The sequence below is a fragment of the Peromyscus eremicus genome, chromosome 6 (genome assembly GCF_949786415.1).
Source record: "Peromyscus eremicus chromosome 6, PerEre_H2_v1, whole genome shotgun sequence".
Taxonomy (NCBI): Eukaryota; Metazoa; Chordata; class Mammalia; order Rodentia; family Cricetidae; genus Peromyscus; species Peromyscus eremicus.
In genome coordinates this window covers 108,406,232-108,427,707 of record NC_081421.1, presented here as the reverse complement: position 1 = coordinate 108,427,707, position 21,476 = coordinate 108,406,232, and the positions used below count along the sequence as shown (strand labels likewise).

The 21,476-nt window shown below is 42.8% G+C and overlaps 1 protein-coding gene and 1 long non-coding RNA gene across 3 annotated transcripts in view; one reads left to right on the top strand and one right to left on the bottom strand.

Moving 5' to 3' along the window:
* Positions 1-7,283: 7,283 nt before the first annotated feature.
* LOC131913594 (uncharacterized) overlaps positions 7,284-21,476 on the top strand; it is a 59,912-nt gene continuing 45,719 nt past the window's right edge. The window contains exon 1 of the long non-coding RNA XR_009379927.1: positions 7,284-7,640. This is a non-coding gene — a long non-coding RNA (uncharacterized LOC131913594). The remainder of the gene's footprint in view (positions 7,641-21,476) is intronic.
* Positions 12,994-17,965, bottom strand: Ddit4l (DNA damage inducible transcript 4 like). Of its 2 annotated transcripts, none has more exons than XM_059266317.1 (3): positions 17,633-17,965; positions 16,819-16,960; positions 12,994-15,115 (listed from the first exon to the last, which is right to left on the bottom strand). In XM_059266317.1, exons 2-3 carry the CDS (start codon positions 16,907-16,909, stop codon positions 14,625-14,627), a joined length of 582 nt encoding a protein of 193 aa, XP_059122300.1. In that variant the 5' UTR covers positions 16,910-16,960; positions 17,633-17,965; the 3' UTR covers positions 12,994-14,624. The 2 variants fall into 2 exon arrangements, with proteins under 2 accessions (XP_059122300.1, XP_059122299.1); XM_059266316.1 differs by lacking the exon at positions 17,633-17,965 and adding an exon at positions 17,217-17,372.

The following is a 21,476-nucleotide window of genomic DNA, read 5'->3' as shown; positions in this document are numbered from 1 at the left end:
CACAGCAGGGCCTCAAGAGTTTTGTGAGAGCACTTGCATTTCCGGTTCTTACCCTTAAACTTCTTTTGAAATCTGAGAGAGAGAAAATTATTACAGCTGCTGTCCAGAGCTGCCAAAAGGGACATATGTTTAAAGCAGGGGATGGTGACAGGTTCTTACGGAGAAGAATACATGAGTTTTCACAGCTTCAGAAATTGCCAGAGGAAAGAAAATGGGAGACTGTTGAATGACTCTGAGAGGCAGAATTGGAGAAGCAGAGAATCACGATGATGGAGAGAATCTTCTTTTCATATGTACTAAGAAAATCATCGGAGGTATTCAGTGCCATCTGGGTATGGAGCATAAGGCAGTGAGATCCAGGTGACAGGAACACAGCCCTTTCTCTATCCACAGGATGGGGTTTGCATTCAGCACGGGCAGCTATTGCTGCAAGGGAATGCAGGCTTTGTTTTGCACCATTAGATTTCTCAAGAAAAGATAGATGTTGGAATTTGATTGTACAAGTTGCTGGACCACTGTATACAACTGCACAGACTAGAAAGGTATGATCTTTCTACCTATTAGTGAGCCATAAAAAAACTGCACAAGTATGAAACGTGGCCCGTGGGTAGCAGTCTGTAACCCCTTCAGTTAGACTCTTTCAAAAGTTTCATTATTATTACTGAATATTGCATTTACAATATGGGTTCCAGCAGCTCTGACACTTTGGAATTTTAGGGTAAAACTAAATGAATGCAATCTTTACAGCATGCATGCACATTTCAAATATTTGAGGCCAGTTATCATAGTTCTTTTAATACAAATTTGAGGTCTATGAATCCAATTAAATAATGAATGGTTAGCTGCTATGGAAGAAGGCTAATGGACACACAGTAGTCCCTAGACCTCACATACTTTAGCCATGGATTCTAGAATCTGGCCTTAAGCCAATATGACCAGTCCATCCCAGGAGAACCTGTCACTCTTTGGCCTGCCTTTCAGAGAGTTTTAAAGATTTGCCACCTGTGGGCTCCTTCCTGCCAAGGTCTTGAACCTGTGAGAGCAGAGCTGCCAGGGTATTTGGTGAGTGGGATCCAAAAATAGTCTGTTGTATCCACACCTGGCATTCAGGATACTTGGGAGGATTTAGCCCTTTGGTGACCTTGTGGGCATTAAAGCGTGTCCTCTTTGGCTGATTTCCTCTCAGTGTGTGACCGGTATCTTCCAGAAAGAAAAGGCTAGGCTTAAAAATGAAGAGCAGACTGCTAAGTCTGTCCAGAGCACACTCACAGAACTTTGTGTCTGTAAGACATTAGATGACCATATAACACTATGGCCTTGACTTTGGCTTAATTAAAAACAAATTCATTTTTATTTGTGTGTATGTTTGTGTGTGTATGTCTGCCATGTGTGTCTGGATGTCCACAGAGGGTACTAGATTCCCTGAAACTGGAGATCCACGTGGTTGTGAACTACCCATTATAGGTGCTGGGAACCACACTCTAGCCCTCCTTCTAAGAGAGTAGTATATTTAACTGCTGGGCTATCTCCCCAGCCACCACCTCCCCTACCCTGCCAATGTTGTTCTTTGAAGCAACGAGACCGAAGACAACAGATTAAGTATGGCCACACAGTTATTTAGTGATAAACTACACTAGGAACCAGGTTCAGCTCTAGGCATGTACATTCTCATTGCTTGGCCTGGCTTCCTGGACTGACACCAGTTTAAGAGCTCTTCACTGGATAGTGCTGACCACAGAGAGCACCCACTTTGGTTGGGACTCTGACCCACTCTGCCATGTGTCTGGCTCTGTGCTAGCTTTCTGTGACTGAAACAAATAGCTGAGACTGTCAGAAAATCCGCCAATTTTGGCTCACAGTTTGGAGGTGCATCTAGGGGCAAGTGGCCCGTGGCTTTTGGATTTTGGGCAAAGCAGCATCTCATTTCAGGAGTTCAACGTGGAACGAGGCTGATTATCTCAAAGCTGTGAGTTCAAAGAGGCAATGAGAAAGAATTTGGGTTCTGCAATCACCTTGGGGACATTCTTCAAGTGACCTGAAAACCTCTCACTAGGCTGCACCGTTTCAAGGTTTCACCACCTTTGATAGCATCAGTCTGGGGGACCAAGTGTTTTACACATTGACTTTTGAAATGCACTTGGGATGCTAATGATAGGCTTTCAATCAGCTGGACTTACCCCATGTGCATCAATGTCAGCTCCACACCAGTCTACAGAGATGCAGGCAAAGCCTTGAACTGTTCAAGAGGTGATCATGGACATTTTACCACACTTGCTTTCTGCCTGCATTCATCCACATTGAACTCCAGATGCAGGCTTGGTCCACCTTGACTTTAAAACATGGTATTTGTACTTGGTCCTCTCTCTGTTTTCTGCTTTGGCTTGAGCTGGTGAGATTTGATTTTCTGACATGGCCTTGCTGGACTCATAAATGAATGTGATTTCATTTGGTTTCTACATCTTAATGGAAGTGAGACTCTACGTTTACTCTCTCCGAGTTTGCTTCTAGAGACATCATGTCCTGCTTATTGGGTCATAGGGATTGCTGCACTGTGTGTGCAAACTGTTGAGTATAGTGACAGGTACAAATTAGTGTTCATATGCTTCCTCCTGTGAAGTGGCTTTCTTACATCTCAACCCAAAGGACAGAGTGTCGGAGAGAAGGGCTGTGTGGAGTTTATGTTCCAGGAGGTGAACAGTTTCTCATGGGGTGGTAACAGCAGGGACAGAGAAGTGTTGTGGCACTTATGAGACTGACACTGGGTTGGAAAGCATGGGCATTTCATGTCTTCTTACTGTTATTCTAGTGCCCCCTTAAAAGTTCTCTTTAGCTAACATTCCAGTGGCCTTGAGGATATCTGTTCTGCATCTGTTATTTACAAAACCCCTGTTGCTGAGAAACACATCACCTCGCGAGCTATTGTTAAACAAGAGGAACATCTCAATGCAAATTGGACATCCGAAAAGTAAAAACTCAAAATCTGAGTTACTCTAACATCTGACACTTTTTGACCACTGATCTTATTCCATAAGTAACACAATGACACATAAAGGCTTGTTTCACATGCAAAATTAATGGACATCTGTATAAAATTAGCCTTACGCTCTTTGTAGAAGGCATACATATGATACAAATGACTTTTGAGTTTAGACTTAGATCTTTGCCCAAGACATCTCATGTGAAAACATTACAAAACAAAACAAATTCGAATTCTGAAACACATCTGGTTCCAAGCGTTTTGGCTGAGGGGGACTCAAGCTGAATACTGTAGAACTTGCTTTGGATCTTAGCAGTGCCAATAATGAACAAAAGGTAAATCTACCTTCCGTGAACACAGGGAGGACACTAAGGCATCAGACACTGGGTGCTCTGCTGCCCGTGTCTCAGGACTCCTCTACCAGTTTGGCCATACTAGGATTTCACAGGGTGGGTTGCTCCATTCCCCTGGTTAGTTTCTCAGCCTTGTTTTTTTTTTTTTTCTTTTTCCTTGTTGCCATGGTAGTTTGAGTGAGAAATAATCACCCATAAGTTCATGTATTTGAACCCTTAGTCACCAGTTGGTGGCACTCTTTGGGGGAGCCTTGATGGAGGGAGTACTATGTCACTGGGGTGGGCTTTGAGAGGTTAGAGCCTTGCTCCACACTTCCAGTTTGCTCTGTGTACTTCCTGTCTAGCAAAATGTGACCATCCAGCTTCCTGATTCAGCCAGCTGCTGCCACGCCTTCCTTGCTGTTATGGACCCCTGCTGTGGGATGTTCTGTATGGCAAAATGTGTTGCTGATTAGTCAATAAATAAAACACTGATTGGCCATTGGCTAGGCAGGAAGTATAGGCGGGACAAGGAGGAGAATAAAGCTGGGAAGTGGAAGGCTGAGTCAGAGAGACACTGCCAGCCGCCATGATGACAAACAGCATGTGAAGATGCTGGTAAGCCACGAGCCATGTGGCAAGGTATAGATTTATAGAAATGGATTAGTTTAAGCTGTAAGAACAGTTAGCAAGAAGCCTGCCATGGCCATACAGTTTGTAAGCAATATAAGTCTCTGTGTTTACTTGGTCGGGTCTGAGTGGCTGTGGGACTGGCAGGTGAGACAGATTTGTCCTGACTGTGGGCCAGGCAGGGAAACTCTAGCTACAAATGGCGTCCAATGTGGTGGCAAGAGTTTCCACTTAAAAACTGAGAAAAAAGATTCTAAAACGGAGCTAAAAACAGTTCCTAATTGTCTCTCTCAAATGAGCGGCAGCTGCTGGTTTGAGCTACTGGTGGGTTCCTAGAATGAGCGCTGGACCTGAAGTATGGTGGGAATGAAGCCTCTGCAAGTGGCAGATTAAGCTGCATGGTGGATTTAGACTTTGCTAGTACAAAGCAAGAAGAGAGGTTTCTGGGCTACATGCTGCTTGGATAAAAGCATAGACCCACGATAGCTCCCAGAGCTGGTGGTAAACGTGGCCATGTTGGGAAGCTGAGGTGGGCAGAGCCAGCAGCCACAGCTGGTGCAGTTTAAAGCAATAGATTCACAATAAGACAGATTCAGATGTAATAGTTTACAATGTGTGTAAAAGATACATAGGCTTGAAAGAGGCAAAAAAGTGATATATACAGTCATAGAAACAAATACATAGTTTTAAAAAATAAAGTCTTTAAAAGACAGTAAAATTAATATAAAAAATACAAGCCACGTAAAGATGAATATTACACAGAGAATCTGGACTGTATTGTCTTTGGGATTTTTAACTGCAGAAAAACATTTGATTGTAAAAGCTGTTGAGTTATGCCAAAATGTATATTTTAAAGATACCTTGACTTCAAAATTTGGATATAAGGATATGTTGCTTTGGAAAAGAGTCTCTTTTGTTCCTACAGAAAGCCAAAGGCTATGGATTTGTTCCAGATTAAGATACATCAAGTTTGACCAGCCAAGACCCCCTGAAAGGTCTCAGATGACAGCATGGCCCAGATGATCTAACATCCAGAATGGTTTGAAGGCAACTGGCTCAGACGATACACCCCCGTGGACTATTCCATAATTCTAAAATTTTCTTTGTGTCCCCATAAGATATAGCACCCCCCTCCAGCAGGAAGTAGTAAGAGAAGCTACGCCAAAATTCCCAAATTATATATAATTTTACTTTGTTAAGGTTAAAACCTTCCTTTTTAAAAAAAGAAAAGGGGAAGTGCTGTGGGATGTTCTGTATGGCAAAATGTGTTGCTGATTAGTCAATAAATAAAACACTGATTGGCCATTGGCTAGGCAGGAAGTATAGGCGGGACAAGGAGGAGAATAAAGCTGGGAAGTGGAAGGCTGAGTCAGAGAGACACTGCCAGCCGCCATGATGACAAACAGCATGTGAAGATGCTGGTAAGTCACGAGCCATGTGGCAAGGTATAGATTTATAGAAATGGATTAATTTAAGCTGTAAGAACAGTTAGCAAGAAGCCTGCCATGGCCATACAGTTTGTAAGCAATATAAGTCTCTGTGTTTACTTGGTCGGGTCTGAGTGGCTGTGGGACTGGCAGGTGAGACAGATTTGTCCTGACTGTGGGCCAGGCAGGGAAACTCTAGCTACAGACCGCTCTCTGCAACCATATGCTAAAATGAACTTTTTCCGTAACTTGCTTTTGGTCATGATGTTTTATCGCTCTAACAGAAAAATAACTAATGCAATAACCTTTCAAAAGTTAGTTTTCACATCTTTTTATTTACTTTTTCTTCATTATGTTATTATTATTATTATTATTTATTATTATCATTGTATGTGTGTGCATGTGTGTGTGAGTTTGTGTGTGTGTGCATGCACGCACATATGCAACAACACTTGTGGAGGTCAGAGGACAACTCTGTGGGGTCAGTTCTCTCCTTCCAACCTTATATGGATTCCAGGGATGGAGCATAGGTCCTCAGGCTTGTTTTATAAGTGTCTTTACCCACTGAGTCCTCTTCTTTGTACGATTTTCATTTCCATCCAAATGGTGACATTGCATGCATCGGGTAACATTCATTTATTGTTGTAGCTTTTCGTTTGTTTCTTTAATTAGTATTACTATTGTTTTTAATGCTCTGGTTACAAGTTACATGGCTGCAAGTATCTGATTCTAATCCTGTTTTTCCAGTTTTTTTCTTTCCATGGGTGTGTGCTGGGGATCAGACGCAGGGTGCTGAGCACACAGGCAACACTAAGCTCCATCTCCAGCCCTTACCGTTTGCATTGTAAAAGGGGAGATGCTATACTGTTTCCAGCTCACAGAACAGATGACCTTGATGTCTTCTGAGGGATAACATTGAGCAGCATGAAGCATGTTCTGGAGATCCACAAATTCAGGAAGGACTGGTTCAAATAGGTGATTGGGAAACAAATTGTGTTCATAGTTCCTGCGTCTATCTGTTTTCTACATCAGTGATCAAGGCCTGGTGCCTTCTCTTTCCTGCCTTCTCTGTCCTTCTAGTTTCATGGTCTTCCTTTAAGTGAGGTAATGAAGATGCTATATTTCTTCCGGAGCCCTACTGTAACACTACTCTTTTCAGACTGCCCTGTGGCAGGAGGGATTTCCTAGCCGAGCCATAGGGAGAGAAGCAGAAGCCTGGTGATTCCCATTTGCCAGTCATATTGAGTCTGGGTGTCATTTCATAAGGCATTTTGCAAAGTGTTGGAATTCTGCCTTCTTGTAACTGAGAAGAATTTTGTTTTACATTACTTTGACGTTCATTTTTATATTAATGCAGCCTTGCCTTCAATCACAGGCCCTCTTTTGATTGTCAGTTGCTTGCAGCTGTGACACTTTCAGGATTTGAACTGCCCTGCTCTATGGAAGGATGTGTCACCACCCCTGGGTTCCACTGTCATGGTTCTTTCCAAGGCAGGTCTCCTTCACCTTCATTCTGTCACTCACAGTGATGCCCTGCCCACCCATGGACGGGCTTGCCCCGATTGTCCATAGTATAGTTAATTTTTAAGCACACTACGGGGACAAAGGCTTTCTGTTGAAATGATATGGGCAGCACATGTAAGTTCCCAAACTGCTCTGTAGATTTGAAGTGCTGAGCTCAGAGAAAGTTGGTATAAACGAGAAGGATGGTGTAGAGGCTACTCTTGGTTGTCAGCTTGACTACCACTGAAGTTAACTGAAACTCAAAACTGGAGGGCACACCTGTGAGGGACTTTTGCTTAATTTGAAGTAGGGAGATCTACTTCTGATGCAGATATATGAGGTAGGAAGACACACCTTTAATCCAGATCTTTTGAGCTGGGAAAACCCATTTTTGATCTGGGCCACCTCTTCTGCCTATACCAGGACAAGGAAGAAGGGACACGTTTGCTCTGTGCCTGCTTGCTCTCACCTTGCTAGCAAGTCCATTGCTTCACTTAAGCTTCTCTTGAGAAAGACCCCCATAGACTCATAGATTTGAATACATGGTCACCAGGGAGTGGCACTATTTGAAAGGATTGGGAGGTGTGGCCTTGTTGGAGGAAAATGTTACTGGAGGTGGGCTTTGAGGTTTCAAAAAAGCCCATTCCAAATCGAGAGTCTTCCTCTTCCTGCTGCCTGCAGATCTGGATGTAGCTACTTCTCCAGCATCATGTCTGCCTGTATGCCACCATGCTCCCTACCATGATGATAATGGACGACACTTCTGAAACTGTAAGTAATTCAATGCTTTCTTTTTAAGAGTTGACTTGGTCACAGTGTTTCTTCACAGCAATAGAATAGTAGCCAAGACAGATGGGGACAAGGGTGTTTGTCCAGACACACTTTGAATTCAATTCAGTGGAAAGTTTCTTTACATTTAAAGTCTGTTTGTCTCTTATGGTTTTTGTTTACTTCCTTGGTTTAGTCCTGAATCTTTTTTTTGAAGAGAGAACTTGTTTATTTTTCTTGCTTGAAGTACCAGATAGGCATTCCATAAGACTACCATGAGAGCTTTGTTATATATGTGGATTGCTATAAGACTGTAAACTCAGAATGATGAAGATGAGCCAACTCATAATGATTCTAGATTCCCAGAAACACTTCTCTCCCATACCAGCTTGTTTATTGCTCTCCTAGTCACACCTCTGAGGCCAGACAGCCCTTGGTTCACATCAACATTGGGCTGGAATTACCATTACTTCCTCTGCTTACTAAAAAGAAATGTAATATACATGGATGAGCACTATGAAATGCATGCACAAGAGCAGTTGAACACTGAATTATCCCCGAGCAACAAGAAATCACCTTTAATGAAGAGCATTCCACTTTTGCAATTGTTTCAGCGTTGAGAGGTGGGAGGGTGGGAAGGCAGGGCAGTTTGGGTTGACCGTCGTGAATGACTAAAACAAACTCTGCCAGGCTTTGAACTAGGATTGGTCTTGACCTTTGGTGCACAGCAGCAGATCTGTGACTCAGTGGTAAAATACTCTGTGTCCATTCAGGATTGCTCTGGCATGGTACAATCCTCAGGGATGCATTGTTTTTGGGCTTCTGATTTAACTAGGACTCCTCTTATTTGGGGAACTGATTATACAATGTGAGTCTTTCTCGTGGTCTGGTTGCTTTTCATCATGTCTGAGATCCTCAGTGGAGAAGCCTGGGGCATGCAAAAGTTTGGATGTCTCTAGCTGCCATTTGGGGAACCATTCTTTGTGCTGTTTCAGTGAGTCAGGTCAGGATTTTGTGCCAATACTCTCCACTCACTGCACATAACGAGACCCCAGCAAAGCACTTGTCACTGACACGCACTTAATTCTGACAGTTGAGTTTTTAGGACAGCATGCAAAGTCATGTTTTATGTAGCACTGCGTTTTTTTTCCATCCCTTCCCTCTAACTTCCTCTCCCTTTGAGACGGGAACTCAGCTGCAGAACCAGCAATATCCCTTGCCTCTTCTTCCTTTCTCAGCTGTCCTGGCCCTCACTACGTAATCCAGCCTGGTTTAGAACTTGAGGCGATGCTCCTGGCTCTACTTCCCATGTGCTGAGATTATGTTCTTGAGATAACACTACTGGTGCACTATGGCATGTGTGAGAATTTTAATGTAATTGGCTCCCATAAGCTCCTTTCTTCTTTCCTCCCTCCCTCCCTCCTTCCCTCCCTCCCTCCATCCCTCCCTCTCTTCCTTCCTTCCTTTCTTCTGTTCATGTGTATATGTGTATTCAGTGCTACAGTAACTGTGGGAGGGAAGAGACTAACTAAGGGAAGCCAGTTTTTCCTGCTGTGTGGCTTCTGAGGATTGAACTTGGTGGAGTTCAGGGTGCCAGGCTTGGCAGCAAGCACCTTTACCCACAGAGCCATCTCCCTGGTCCAAATCTGGCTTATTTTATTTAAAATAACAATTTCCATTTTCACCTATGTTCTTGCAAGTGTCACGATTTCATTTTTTTTTCTTTATGGTTTCAGAAAATTCCATTGCATATTCATCTATTGATAAACACCTAGGCTGGTTCCACTTCCAGGATGCTGTGAATGGCGCAGCAGTGAACATGGAAGGTAGAGTATCTCTATGGTATATTGATTTAGAGTCTTTTAGGTATATAACTAGGATTGGGAAGCTGGATCATATGATAGTTCTAGTTTTATTATTTTTTTGAGAAACTTTGATATAGATCTCCATGGTCTACATTCTCACCAGCAGTTAATAAAGATTCCTCTTTCCCTGGACCCTCACTGGCATTTGTTGTAATTTTGTTTCCTTGGTGATAGGTAATCTCACTGGAAGCCTAACTGGAGTTATAAGAAGTCGTGAGCTGTCATGTGGGTGCTGGGAACCGAACCCAGGGCTTCTCAAGAACGGCCAGTACTTATAATGACTGAACCCTTAATCTCATTTTTAAATAATTTCCTTTTGTTTATAGTGTTTTAGTGGACCTCATTGCACAAACACTTATGTTTTAGTGGCTGCGGTAGACATTACACTATATACACATAACTGCAATGGGCTGGTGACCACTGATGTGGCAGGAGATGAGGGACTGGCAGGCAGTGAATGAATACAGCCTTGGGAGAGAATAGGAAGAATAGTTTTGTAAACATGGCCAGAGGACATTAGTCTGGGCGTTAACTAGAGGATTGACTGCAGCCCAAAGATGGAGCTTCTAAAGAGGCAAATACACTAAAATAATGCCCCTACTGGGGCTGTAATCCACTAAGACTAGTGTTTTTACATGAAGAAGAGATTAGGACACAGATACACAAATGGGGGAAGACATAGGAACAAGAGGGCCATCTGCACACAAGGAAGGAGCCCTGGGAAGACATAGGAACAAGAGGGCCATCTGCACACAAGGAAGGAGGCCTGGGAAGACATAGGAACAAGAGGGCCATCTGCACACAAGGAAGGAGCCCTGGGAAGACACAGGAACAAGAGGGCCATCTGCACACAAGGAAGGAGCCCTGGAAAGACACAGGAACAAGAGGGCCATCTGCACACAAGGAAGGAGCCCTGGGAAGACACCACTTTGCCAGCACCTGGATCTTGTATTCACAGCCTTCAACCCTGAGAGGAAGTAAGCTTTTGCAGCTCATACCATTCACTATCGGTATGTTGCTATGGCAGCTCTTGCAAATTCATAGACATAGGTAAGAAATGCTGTGAGCTGAGTGGTTCTATCCTTTGCTTTAAGCAGCACTGAAATCTGCTTGGATCCTGTGCATGATGCCCATTGAAAGCACCATGCATCTGAAAGTACTCCAAAGACTGAACAGTATTTAGGCAGTCTCCACTGTGGTGATCTTGATAGGACTAAATTTCCTCAAAGTGTTTAGCTATGGAAACAAAACATAGATAGTAAAGTCTAGCCTTGAACTTATAACAGAAACCAGTTTACAACTAATGAAATTGTTGTTTCAACAAGAAGTAACCCAGCACTTCAGCATGAATAATCTCTATAACATTGCAAGGCACATTTAATGTCTTTGATCACTGTGCACCATTTATTATTTGTAAGTGAACTCAACCAAAACTTACCATTGTAAATGCTACTGAACACATTTTAATTGCAAATTATAATTTTAGTGTTTTTCTTCAGAGAAAAAAAACAAAGAAAAAACCTTACAATGTAAAATTACTATGTTAAAGTAAAATTCAGTATAAAAAGAGAAAGGTTGGAAAGTTCCAGGGACAGAGAAAATGTAACACTGGAAAAAATGTCTTCCTGTGGAAGAGCCTACTTTAGCTTTTTCTAAATAGATTCTGGTGTCACATTACTACGCCATTGGCATCCCATTGGAAACACTTAGCAGAATGATGTAATGGTTTTATTTAAAATGCCAGTATTTACAGTGATCTAGAGCTTACATCATTTCCAATTTTTAAAACTAAGGGTGAAAAACTGAGATGGCAATTAGAAAATGCAAAAGAGTCCACGATTCAATGACTTCTTTATATGTATAATAAGTGGAATGGTCCAAAGAACACTGATAATGAACTATGGGATGGCTGGTTCATAAAATACACTTATCGTCAACTTTCTATGACAACTATACTGAGGTATAGTTCTCAGGAGATAAAGTGAGATTCTTTTTGCTCTGACTTCATCAGTTTATAGGCTTGCCAATTGTTACCTAACATGCATAAGTATACACTGATTTCTTATTATGCTTTTAACTTGCATCTCTCTAGTTACTAGTTAAATTAAGTATCTTTTTATGCATTTACCAGCCACTGGTCGTTTGAGATTTTTTTTTTTTAATATTACTTTTAAAGAACTTTCAAGAAAACTCTTTTGAATCTGCACCAATGATTGGGTGTGAGCAGTGGCCCAGGATTCTTCATGACACTTTATACTCCTCCTTTCTAGCATGTCACATGCACCCTTTCTTTTTTATCTGCTGACAACCTGTACTGGACTTCAATACTATTGTCATCATTTGTTCCAGTCTATGTAATTGAGAAATGCATATAATAATAGCCTTCACCAGAGTTGGGCATTTAGCTCAGTGGTAGAGTGCTTGCCTAGCAAGCTCAAGGCCCTGGGTTCGGTCCTCAGCTCCCGAAAAAAAAATTAGCCTTCACATACACACACACACACACACACACACACACACACACACACACACACACACACACGTTACCCCTCCCACTGGTTTAATCTCCTAAACAAAAAAAAATGTAGTTACAGTGTGTGTGTGTGTGTGTGTGTGTGTGTGTGTGTGTGTGTGTGTGTGTCTGTGTGTACATGAGCATGGCTTGGCACATGTACAGAGGTCAGAGGACAACTTGCAGGCATTGGATTATCCTTCCACCATCTGTGTCTAAGGGATCAGATTTAGGCAGTCAGGCTTGTGGCAAGCAGTTTTACCCACTGTGCCATCCCAAACACTGGCAATTGTTTCCTCGTTTTTCCTACTTAACCAGAAACCATACTAAACATTTGCTTTTGGAGTCCAGCTCCATGTACATGAGCAGTAGGGTATTTGTTTGGCATGCTTGACGCTGTGATTTCAGTTCCAAACATAAACAAAGAGTACAGCTTTCTAGTCTATTTTCAAGGCCAATGTTCCTGATTCTGTCTATATGGTGTTCAGTGTGTCTAATATTGTTATCTTTCAGATGTTTGATTGTATTATGAGAGTTCTGAGATAATGAGTGTTAATGTAAAGAGACACAAAAGGGATGTGAAAAATTTAAATTTTAATTGAAAGAGAATTCAGAAAAATTGTCATTTAATATATTAGTAAAAATGAATATGTACACCGATTTTATATGTGTGTGTGTGTGTGTGTCTATTCAGAAAGCTATACAAAATGTTTTGGGATTTGTTTTGAAGAAGGCAGTTGCCAATGACAAATCATTAATGTCTCCCTATTGAAAATATTATGAGAAAATTGGAAGTTTATGAATCAAATCATTCTTTATCTATATGTAAATACATGAAATAAGTATAATTGGAATAATATAATTGAGGGTGCAAAACAGTTTTGTCAAAAGGGAGTAATTTGTTATCTTCCTCCAAATACTGTCCAATCTATTTTAGGGTCATCATGACACAAACGCAGAAGAAACAACGAAGGCAAGAGAATTAAAAACATATAATGTTTTATTGTAAAAAATAGACAGACTTGAACTTTTTTAACAAGGATATCATTGTAGGCGCCTCATTAAGCCATCATCACTTTGCCATTGAGACAGGCAAGAGGAGAGCCAGTAACAGCCGCTAGTGGAAAAAGGGTCTATGTCCATGCCTGAAGCCTCGGCATCCTTCCAGGTGGTGTCTCAAAAGAGCTGTGGAAACTCAGTGACCTTCAGACCCCTGCACATCAGCAAGCCTACAAAACGACAAGCATTTGCCTATTGTCCCAGTCTGTCAAGACTGGCTTTGTGGTGCCTTCCCAAGCATCCAAAGTACACAATTTGTCAGAACACCTGCTCATTGGAACAGTGATGTCTTAGGTCACCTGTAGGATCAGTAACTGCATCAGGCTTGTTTTTGTAAGGCCAGGGTGAAGATATCTGTCTCAGCCATGCTGGTGTCTGAGGTATATGAACTTGTACTAAAGGCTTGGGCAGAACTGAATATACTCCTTTCCATGACCCAAGGATGAAAAGACCTTGCTGAACAGAGCAGAGTTATGTGGAGGGTAAATTACCTCATGGCCATAAAAAACAGAAACTCGTTTAGTTGCTCAGAATAAGACAAAAACCAATGGAACAAAGCATTTATTGTTTCCTAGGAGTGGGTGTGTAGGGTGGGCAGAGGCTGGATGTGTGCGCTGGTTGTCTTAAGTTATTATACGATTTTCACATCTAGTCTGTAGTAGCAACAACATCTCAAAGTCAAACCAGGTTCTGCAAATATAAACACACTGACAATTAAAAATAAGTGTGAAGTTAAGGAAAGGTGGTCCTATTCTCAGAAGAGGCCAGAGATGAGCTACCATTGATGTGGTGAGATGCCTCCCTGGGGACTAAGCATCTTAATGGCATAAAGTAGTAATGCTGTCAAGTGGACCAGAATGGGACAGTGTCTGAGTTACCCCTCTCCATCTTCATAGATGGGCAATCACCACTTGCTCAGTCCAATCAGCTACATGCCAGAAAGGCCAGCATGCTATCTCTCTTTCTCTAATTAAAGAAGATATGAAAAAATGCCAACATTCAACAGTTGAGAACCAGGAAAACTGAGTTGACGTGATACTACAGACATTGAAAGTAATCCTGTAATCATTAAAATACAATGGAAGCTGTTTGTCTCTTGGGCATGGGTATGGGGAGAACACTAAACAGAGAGGCCATGCTCTTGCTACTGTGATATTTATTTGCTCTTATGTAAGGTGATGTTTTAATTAAGCTCATCAATTTAATTGTACCCTCTTATGTAGGAACTCTTCAAATCTAAATAAGAAGCTGGTGGTATGGACCTCTGTATATTTTGATGGGCTGGACATCATCTGGTAAGATCGTGCCATTGAGAAGATCACTGTGAGAGCAGAGCAGAGAGAGAGAGAGAGAGAGAGAGAGAGAGAGAGAGAGAGAGAGAGAGAGAGAGAGAGAGCCTTTGAAGTAGGTTGCTATGGGTGAGAAATCCAGAAGGAAGATGGCCTAAATCTGGGAGTTCTTGGTGAGGGCAGGCAGGCAAACTACAAGTGACTGACTGAAAGGTTCAGAGGTTTATTATCCACTCATTAGGGAACTTTAATTGTTTTTTCCTCCTTAGCACTCTTCAATGACTGTCGTTCCAATGAGAGAGTACAGTTTTTTCTTAACAAGTCGAAATCCTGAGCTGAGGATCAGAGTTCGCCTAAGGCCCGACGAGAAGCGACCTCTGCTAAAGAAGAAGTCCCTGAGGCCTGTCCATGAGCAGTTCTCCTGCTTAAACACGAGTGTCAGCTCAAAAGTCGGCACCACACTAGCATCACACACAATCCTATCCAGCTTTTTACATACGTTTTCAATTTCCAAGTTCACGTGCAAAACACAACCCCGAAGTCCACAGGGCTCTGTAGAGGAGAGCCGCAGGACATCTTGCGCAATTCTCTGGGTCAGTTTCTCAGGGACCAAGACCTTGGAGCAACCGAGTTTGGTTTGCTTTGATTTGGATAGACAGTTTTCCAACATCTTAACCAAATTCTGGCACGTTGTCTCTTCAAATACCACCTCGTTGAGGTTGGGCTCAGGGACAACATAATCCCAGTAGTCGAAATCTGAAAGAAATGAACATTTTAGAGGAGAGAGAAACAGTGTCTTCCTGGCATTAGTAAAGCCTGGCCACTTCCAGCTTCTGTATCTAACTGCTTTGGGTACAGCTGTGAGAGTTAGCATACCTCCCTTTGAGTTAGCGTACCTCACTTAGCTCTTAACCAACAGGCAATAAGACAAGTCTGTAATCTCTCAAGACTGAAAGCTTATCTGTGCACTCAAGACTATGATGAACACACTGACTAGGTTAAAACAACTTTTTAAAAAATTCTATGTTTACTCATAGTCTTAAGGATCGGGAAGCAAAAATCTATCCATGGTTGTCCAAGATTACTAGTTATTTCCTTTCTTGCTTGCCCTCTCTGTAGGGTTTTCCAAGTTTATTTTAGTGTTCTTGCAGAGAACACGCAGAACATCTGGAATTTAATCATTACTTTTGCTTCACAAAGTGACTGTCAGTGTGTATGTATTAAGACACAGAATGATTGCAAGTGTTTGTGAATAAGTCCATCTCAGGACCAAAGATCCACCAACTTTTTCTTTTTCTTTAAAAGTCTTTGCTAGAATGGCCTGAAGGTCCAATTTTAGCTTTGAGCTGTTTGATTAAAGATTGCTCACAGAGGAGAGGACCTTTGAGGTTCATGAGGTTATTTATAACTGGGCTGGGTAGGTTTTTCTTAGCTGAGCAAAACAAAACAAACCCAGGAAAACAAAGTTAGGTTTGCTCAGAGAAAAAAAAAAGATAGCTCTGCATTTGGTCACCTACGTTCCAAATTAATCCTACCACTTGGCAGGGTGCCACACCACATAGTGACCTCAAACCTCTACCTGCTTTCTACTGCATGTATTCACTTAGGTCACTGTTTTTTTTTTTTTTAAACTAATATCTTCCAAATCATATCTGTATTTTACCTATGTTATAGCTACATTGCAGATAGACAATTTTAGAGTTTTGTACTATAGCACTACCTTAATTTTATCTTACAAATGAGGAAGATCTAAAGAGATTAAGCAGTTTAATCTATATCCACGCCACCATTCTTTGACAGTAGAGTAGCCTGTTAAATTAGAAACGGCTATTCAAAGTTGCAAATGATTATTTGTGTGGGACTAGGGCTATTAAACTGTCCTTCTGACACAGTATGAAATAGTAGGTTTATTTTATAGTAGAATCTTACTTAGTTATGAAAAGGAGCACATTAATAGGAAGGATCTAGCTCCAAAATATTAAGCTGTGGGAAAGCAAACTGAATTCAGAAGAACACATATTGCATTATTATCTAACACTCTAAAAGCAAAACTAACATAGTAACAAAACGCTGAAAGATGGCTCTCTGGGGGCGAGGGAAAAGAGGGAATAGATGGCAGAGAAGAATTTGGGAGTAAAATGTGGTGGTGCTGGTTACACAAGTAACCATGTCTTAAAACACACCCAGCTGGGCACTTAATGTCCCAACCATAAGGGAGAGAGAACTTCATCCCCAGGATCCTGTTTGCAGACTAGAACAACGCAGTATTCTTATTATGTTTGTTTCTGTTAGGCAGACGATGCTAAGGAAGTTTAGAAAGACATCTCAGATGGATTTCATAGTCTTCTCTGTCTAGGAGGGAATGAGGTCTAGCGCGCGCTCAGGCAGGGACGCTTACACTATCTAGAGAGGGGCCGCGACCTTCGGATAGGAGAGAGGTGGACAGCCGGGCGACTCACCACTTAGCAGACTCCCAGGGTGATAGCCACCGTCCAGCAACTCTGAAATGCTGGCCGGGTTCTTACTGCTCAAACTGCCCGTTGCAACCATGGTCAACGGCTCTGTTTCCCTCGCGGAGCAGAACGCTTTTCCCCTTAGGCGCTGTGGGGAAAAAAAGTGAGAGAAGTTTGCAAAAGCACGTAAGAAGTGCAAAGACTCCTCAGAGTCCCGGCATCGCCAGAGAGAACTAGCCCGGGCACTGCCCTTCCAGAGGGAGGGACCAGCCTTGGTAACTCAAGTTGACAAAGCCCTAGGAGCAGAGACGCCAACTACAGCCAACAGGCTGAAAGAAGCTGGAAAGTTAGCACAACTGGGAAGCGACCCTGCCCACTCACTCCCGCCTCCTCCTGCCGCTCACCTGCAGGGATTTCACCAGATGCTGAGGGGTAAACCGAGGCAGGCGCCCTCAGTAGCCTGATCCTTGGACAGTGGCCCCCCAGCACAGTCCCGCTGCGAGCCGAAGGCTGCGGGCCACCGCGCCCACCAGCACAGGCTGCACCCCGCCGCTCCGCCTCCGGAACAGAGTGCTTTATAGGTCCAGCCTCCCTGCCTGGCCGGCACGCCCACCTGCGCCACCCGCCCCGCCCGTGCCCTGGCCCGCCCCTGCCGGGTCAGGTCGCATTCATTTCAGTTCTAGTGAAGGCAGGGGCCCAGGCAAGCCTCTGGGAGTTGAGGATCAGCCACCAGTTGGGCGGATACCTGCTGTTTCCTGGGTAGGCCACTGGTCACCATGACTGTAATTCACCTAAGGACCTCCTCCCTTTGGCCACTAACCTGGATTCGTTGATGTGAGCTCCTGCACACAGCTTGCGTGCTTCCACGCTCAGACTGCCCAGGTCTTGGCTAAGGAGCTGTTCAGGCAGGAGGAATCTCCAAGTCCTGTTAGCCATGACCCGAGGCTTTGCTGTGTCATCCTGAATAAGTACTTGGCTTAGTTGAGTCGGTATTCTGTGAGCATCCTTTATGCTCATGTTCTAACATCTAACCCATCAGCTCCAGTCCGCACCCAGACTCCGCAGGTGGTCTATGTGGCAAGGGCTTCTCTGGCTTCAGCTGTACTCAGGAATCAATGGGACATCTTTGAGGATGCTACAGATGTGACTAAAACGTTCTCTCCGCGGCCAGGGCGAACCTGGCACCGTTCTAAGACCTGGCCTCTGAAAGCAGGGATCTTGAATTGAAAGTGGGGCAGTGCCAAGAAACTAAACAAAACCACTAATGGGATCTCCGTTGCCTGCTCCACCCGCAGGATAGTTAGGAGCGATTGCCTTTCCCAGAAGCTGAAGTTCCTGGTGTGGGCCTGTTTTGGAAGAAGTTTAGACTTTGGTCTTCAAGCATGAAAATAAAGTTATCCTGCTGGGATAGTGCCCATGACTCTCCCGGGGAGTCCTGGGCAAGAGGGACAGAGGGGATCGCACACCCATAAAAGCAAGACGCCAAACATTTTTCCTAACTCAGTTAGCCACCCTATTCCCGCTGCCCTGCTGCGGTATTTGCTAGGCGTGCGTATTCCCAGCTGGGTTGCCAGGGATCAGAAGGTGAAGAAACTGCTGAGACACCCGGGGCTGGGGTGCGTTTTGTTCGAGGAGAGGTTTCAGCACCAGTCCCTGCACGTCGGGGACTACGTGTGCAAGGACCTGCAGGTTAGGGCCTTGAAAAGCAGGATCAGCTGTCCAGGCTAAAGACTCTTCATAAGCAAAACAACAGAAGCGGTACAGAGGGCGTGATAAACAGATCGGTGGGAGGATGCTCGCAGGCAGAGCAACAGAAACGAAAGCCGGCCTGAAGGTCCATTTTTAACTCCACTGAAGCAGCTGCCACCACCTCAAGGTCAGGCAGGCCGAGGAAAGAGATGCTGATTGGCTGGGGCAAGCAGAGTTCCACTTCTATTTTAATAACAAAAGTGGAAAACAAGCCCATTTAAGCCAGTTAGAAAGGGTTCTGGGGTTAGAGCTGGAAGGTCGGAAGGATGACCCCTGCTCCCAGGTGGCCGGCCAGTCACAAAGCCCCTAGTCCTTATCTCTCAGCCTTGTTAGTATCAGCTGCTTCTTGCCTGCCTCAGGGAAAGTGGTTGGTGTTCTAATAGTAAGAGATCAAAATGGGCACTGGTGAAACGGAGAAAATGCGCATTTCCACTCCTTAGGGGGTTTAGACACAATTCTAAATACTTCCACTGGGCCAAAATGATGGAAACTTCTAGGATGTAGTATTTACTCTCCGCTCACCTAGCTACAATTTTACATCACCATTTGGGATTTTACTGGGGAAAATAATTCCCTCATCTGCAAAAGATTTCAAATAACCGCATTCTTTTTGCCTGAATGAGTGATGCTCTGAGGAACTAGAGGGCAGAAGGAATCAGTGGTGTAGAGCATACACCTGCAGTAATCGACAGAGGCTGTCTTCCTTAAGTCCACCTAGGATGATGTAAAACCCTTTTCTTTCATCACGTTTCATCTTTGCAACTAAATAGACGACTTAAGAAAATGAAGCATTTTAAGGATTTCAACCAAACCCACAGTATTTTTGTCATCAATGATACACTTAAGTTTTTGAAAACGTTGTGGATGTAGTTCATGCATAGCAGAAAACTCATCATTCTGACATATTCCAGATATTTATCAAAGTGCATTATGTTGTATTACATGCTAATTTTGTAAATATTTGTGGTGGCACTTGAAAGAAGAACTGTATGTGAATATAACTGATTAGTTGAATAATTGGCTTGCCTGTCACACCTCAATATGTTAACAAACTATCAAAATGATAAGTAAGGCCTTTCATCTTAAGCAAGCTTACAGTTTTATTCCTATGATTTCCTCATCTGACATTCAATAAGAAAAGTAGCAATATTAAGTGGCAACCGTAACTGATATGGATGCAAACATTGAAGTTCTGGGCTCCCTTGTGTAAATACAGTGTTCATACTATCAATACTTACATAAAGTATACTTACACAAAGATACTTCAATATGTGATTGAGGAAATGCTGGCATCTGGTGCCTCATGACTTGGAAAGCTCATTACATTTCTCCAGCCAAATTTCTCATTTTATTCAGTGTAAGCCATTGCTCCTGAACCGTTGTTAAGACATTCAGTGTGTTGCGTCATTCACTTCATGAGCTGTAACACCCAAGGAAAGTACCCGGGTCCCTAATCTGTACAGTGAATTTCTGAGCAAGCTCATGTGGCCGCTTGTCAGGCTGGAAGGACAAACTCCTTTTACTGATGCTAGTATTACAACTTCTTTGCAAATGATGTGAGAGTTTTCAATGTACACATTTCTGATTTCCTGTGACTGCGCTAAATTGGTAAATGAAATGCTGAGGAGTCCTAGTGTTGTAGCTGCTGAGACCAAATCCCTGACTGGAGACAACCTAGGGGAGGAGGGGCTTATTTTGGCTCACAGTCTGAAGGAAGACAGCCCATGATGGTAGGGAAGGCATTAGAGGCAGGAATAGGACTCAGGAAGTGGTTAGCAGACAAGAAGTGGGGCTGGGCTATCAAACGCCAAAGCCCGCTCCCAGTGACCCACTTTCTGCAGTGAGGTGCATCCTCCCAAAGGTTCCACAGTCTTCCAAATCAGCACTATTAGTTGGGGACCAAGTGTTCAGACTCATAAATCTGTAGAATGTCTCAAGGGCTCGGGGAGAGAAGTTACCACTATTGTTGTTCTACTTGTTTTGAAGCTCTAATTCTATGGTTCTGTTTAAGTGTTGCTTGGATTGAAGAAAATTTATGATCTTCACTGTTTGCAAGGTGTCTGGAAAATATTTGCCACTGAATAAGAAATTTAAAAAAATAGAATATATTCATCATGGTGTAAGAAACCAGGCAAGGAGACCTAATGTTATATAAGAAAATAATATGAATATATAAAGTCCTGGGCTGGTGAGATGACTCAGAGGGTAAAGACCCTTGCTGCCAAGTGAGAAGACCTGAGTTCACTCCCCAGGACCTCCCTGGTAGAAAGAGATAACCTACTCACATAAGCTGTCCTCTGGTGCCCATGCGTGCACCACAGCATACATGAGTATGCACGCACACACACACACACACACACACACACACACACTCATGCACACAAATTAATACGATTAAAAAATTAAAACTTCCCACTGTGATACACTGTTACACGTATTGACTTTTATAACTGAAGAAACAGTTTTGTAGAAGTAAATGAAATGTATAGACAACTACGGTTATTGGCTGTAGAATCCTATTATTTTTTGTTTTTTTCCTCTGATGATATCATTCATTTTTCACATGTCTTTGAAAAGCTCCAACCAGTAAGGTTTCCATGAAATGATTAAGCATGCAGCACAAGTTATTGTGTATTGTGATATAGAATTTGCATTAGGTAAGTTAACATTAAGTCTTACCTATTATAAAATAAAATGAGTCCCAATAGAAAATGATATACAGTACCTGCTGTTAAAAGCCATGTCTTACAGTAGGAGGAGGCATTGCAACTCTAAATTTAATCAGAAAAACTGTTACCATAGTGACTTGTTGCTCAAAATAGTTGTATGGTTTTATTCTGGTCATAAACAATGACACATATTATCTCTAAATAAAAACGTGAGATGTGTTTAAATGCATACAAGGTCTGTGTTCT

What these genes read in the sequence shown, in the direction of transcription:
- Ddit4l (XM_059266317.1), bottom strand. Translation starts at nt 16,909, where the DNA reads ATGGTTGCAACGGGCAGTTTGAGCAGTAAGAACCCGGCCAGCATTTCA. An exon ending in CCCTGGGAGTCTGCTAAGTG is followed by an intron (nt 15,116 to 16,818) that starts GTGAGTCGCCCG and finishes CATTTCTTTCAG; the next exon opens with ATTTCGACTACTGGGATTAT.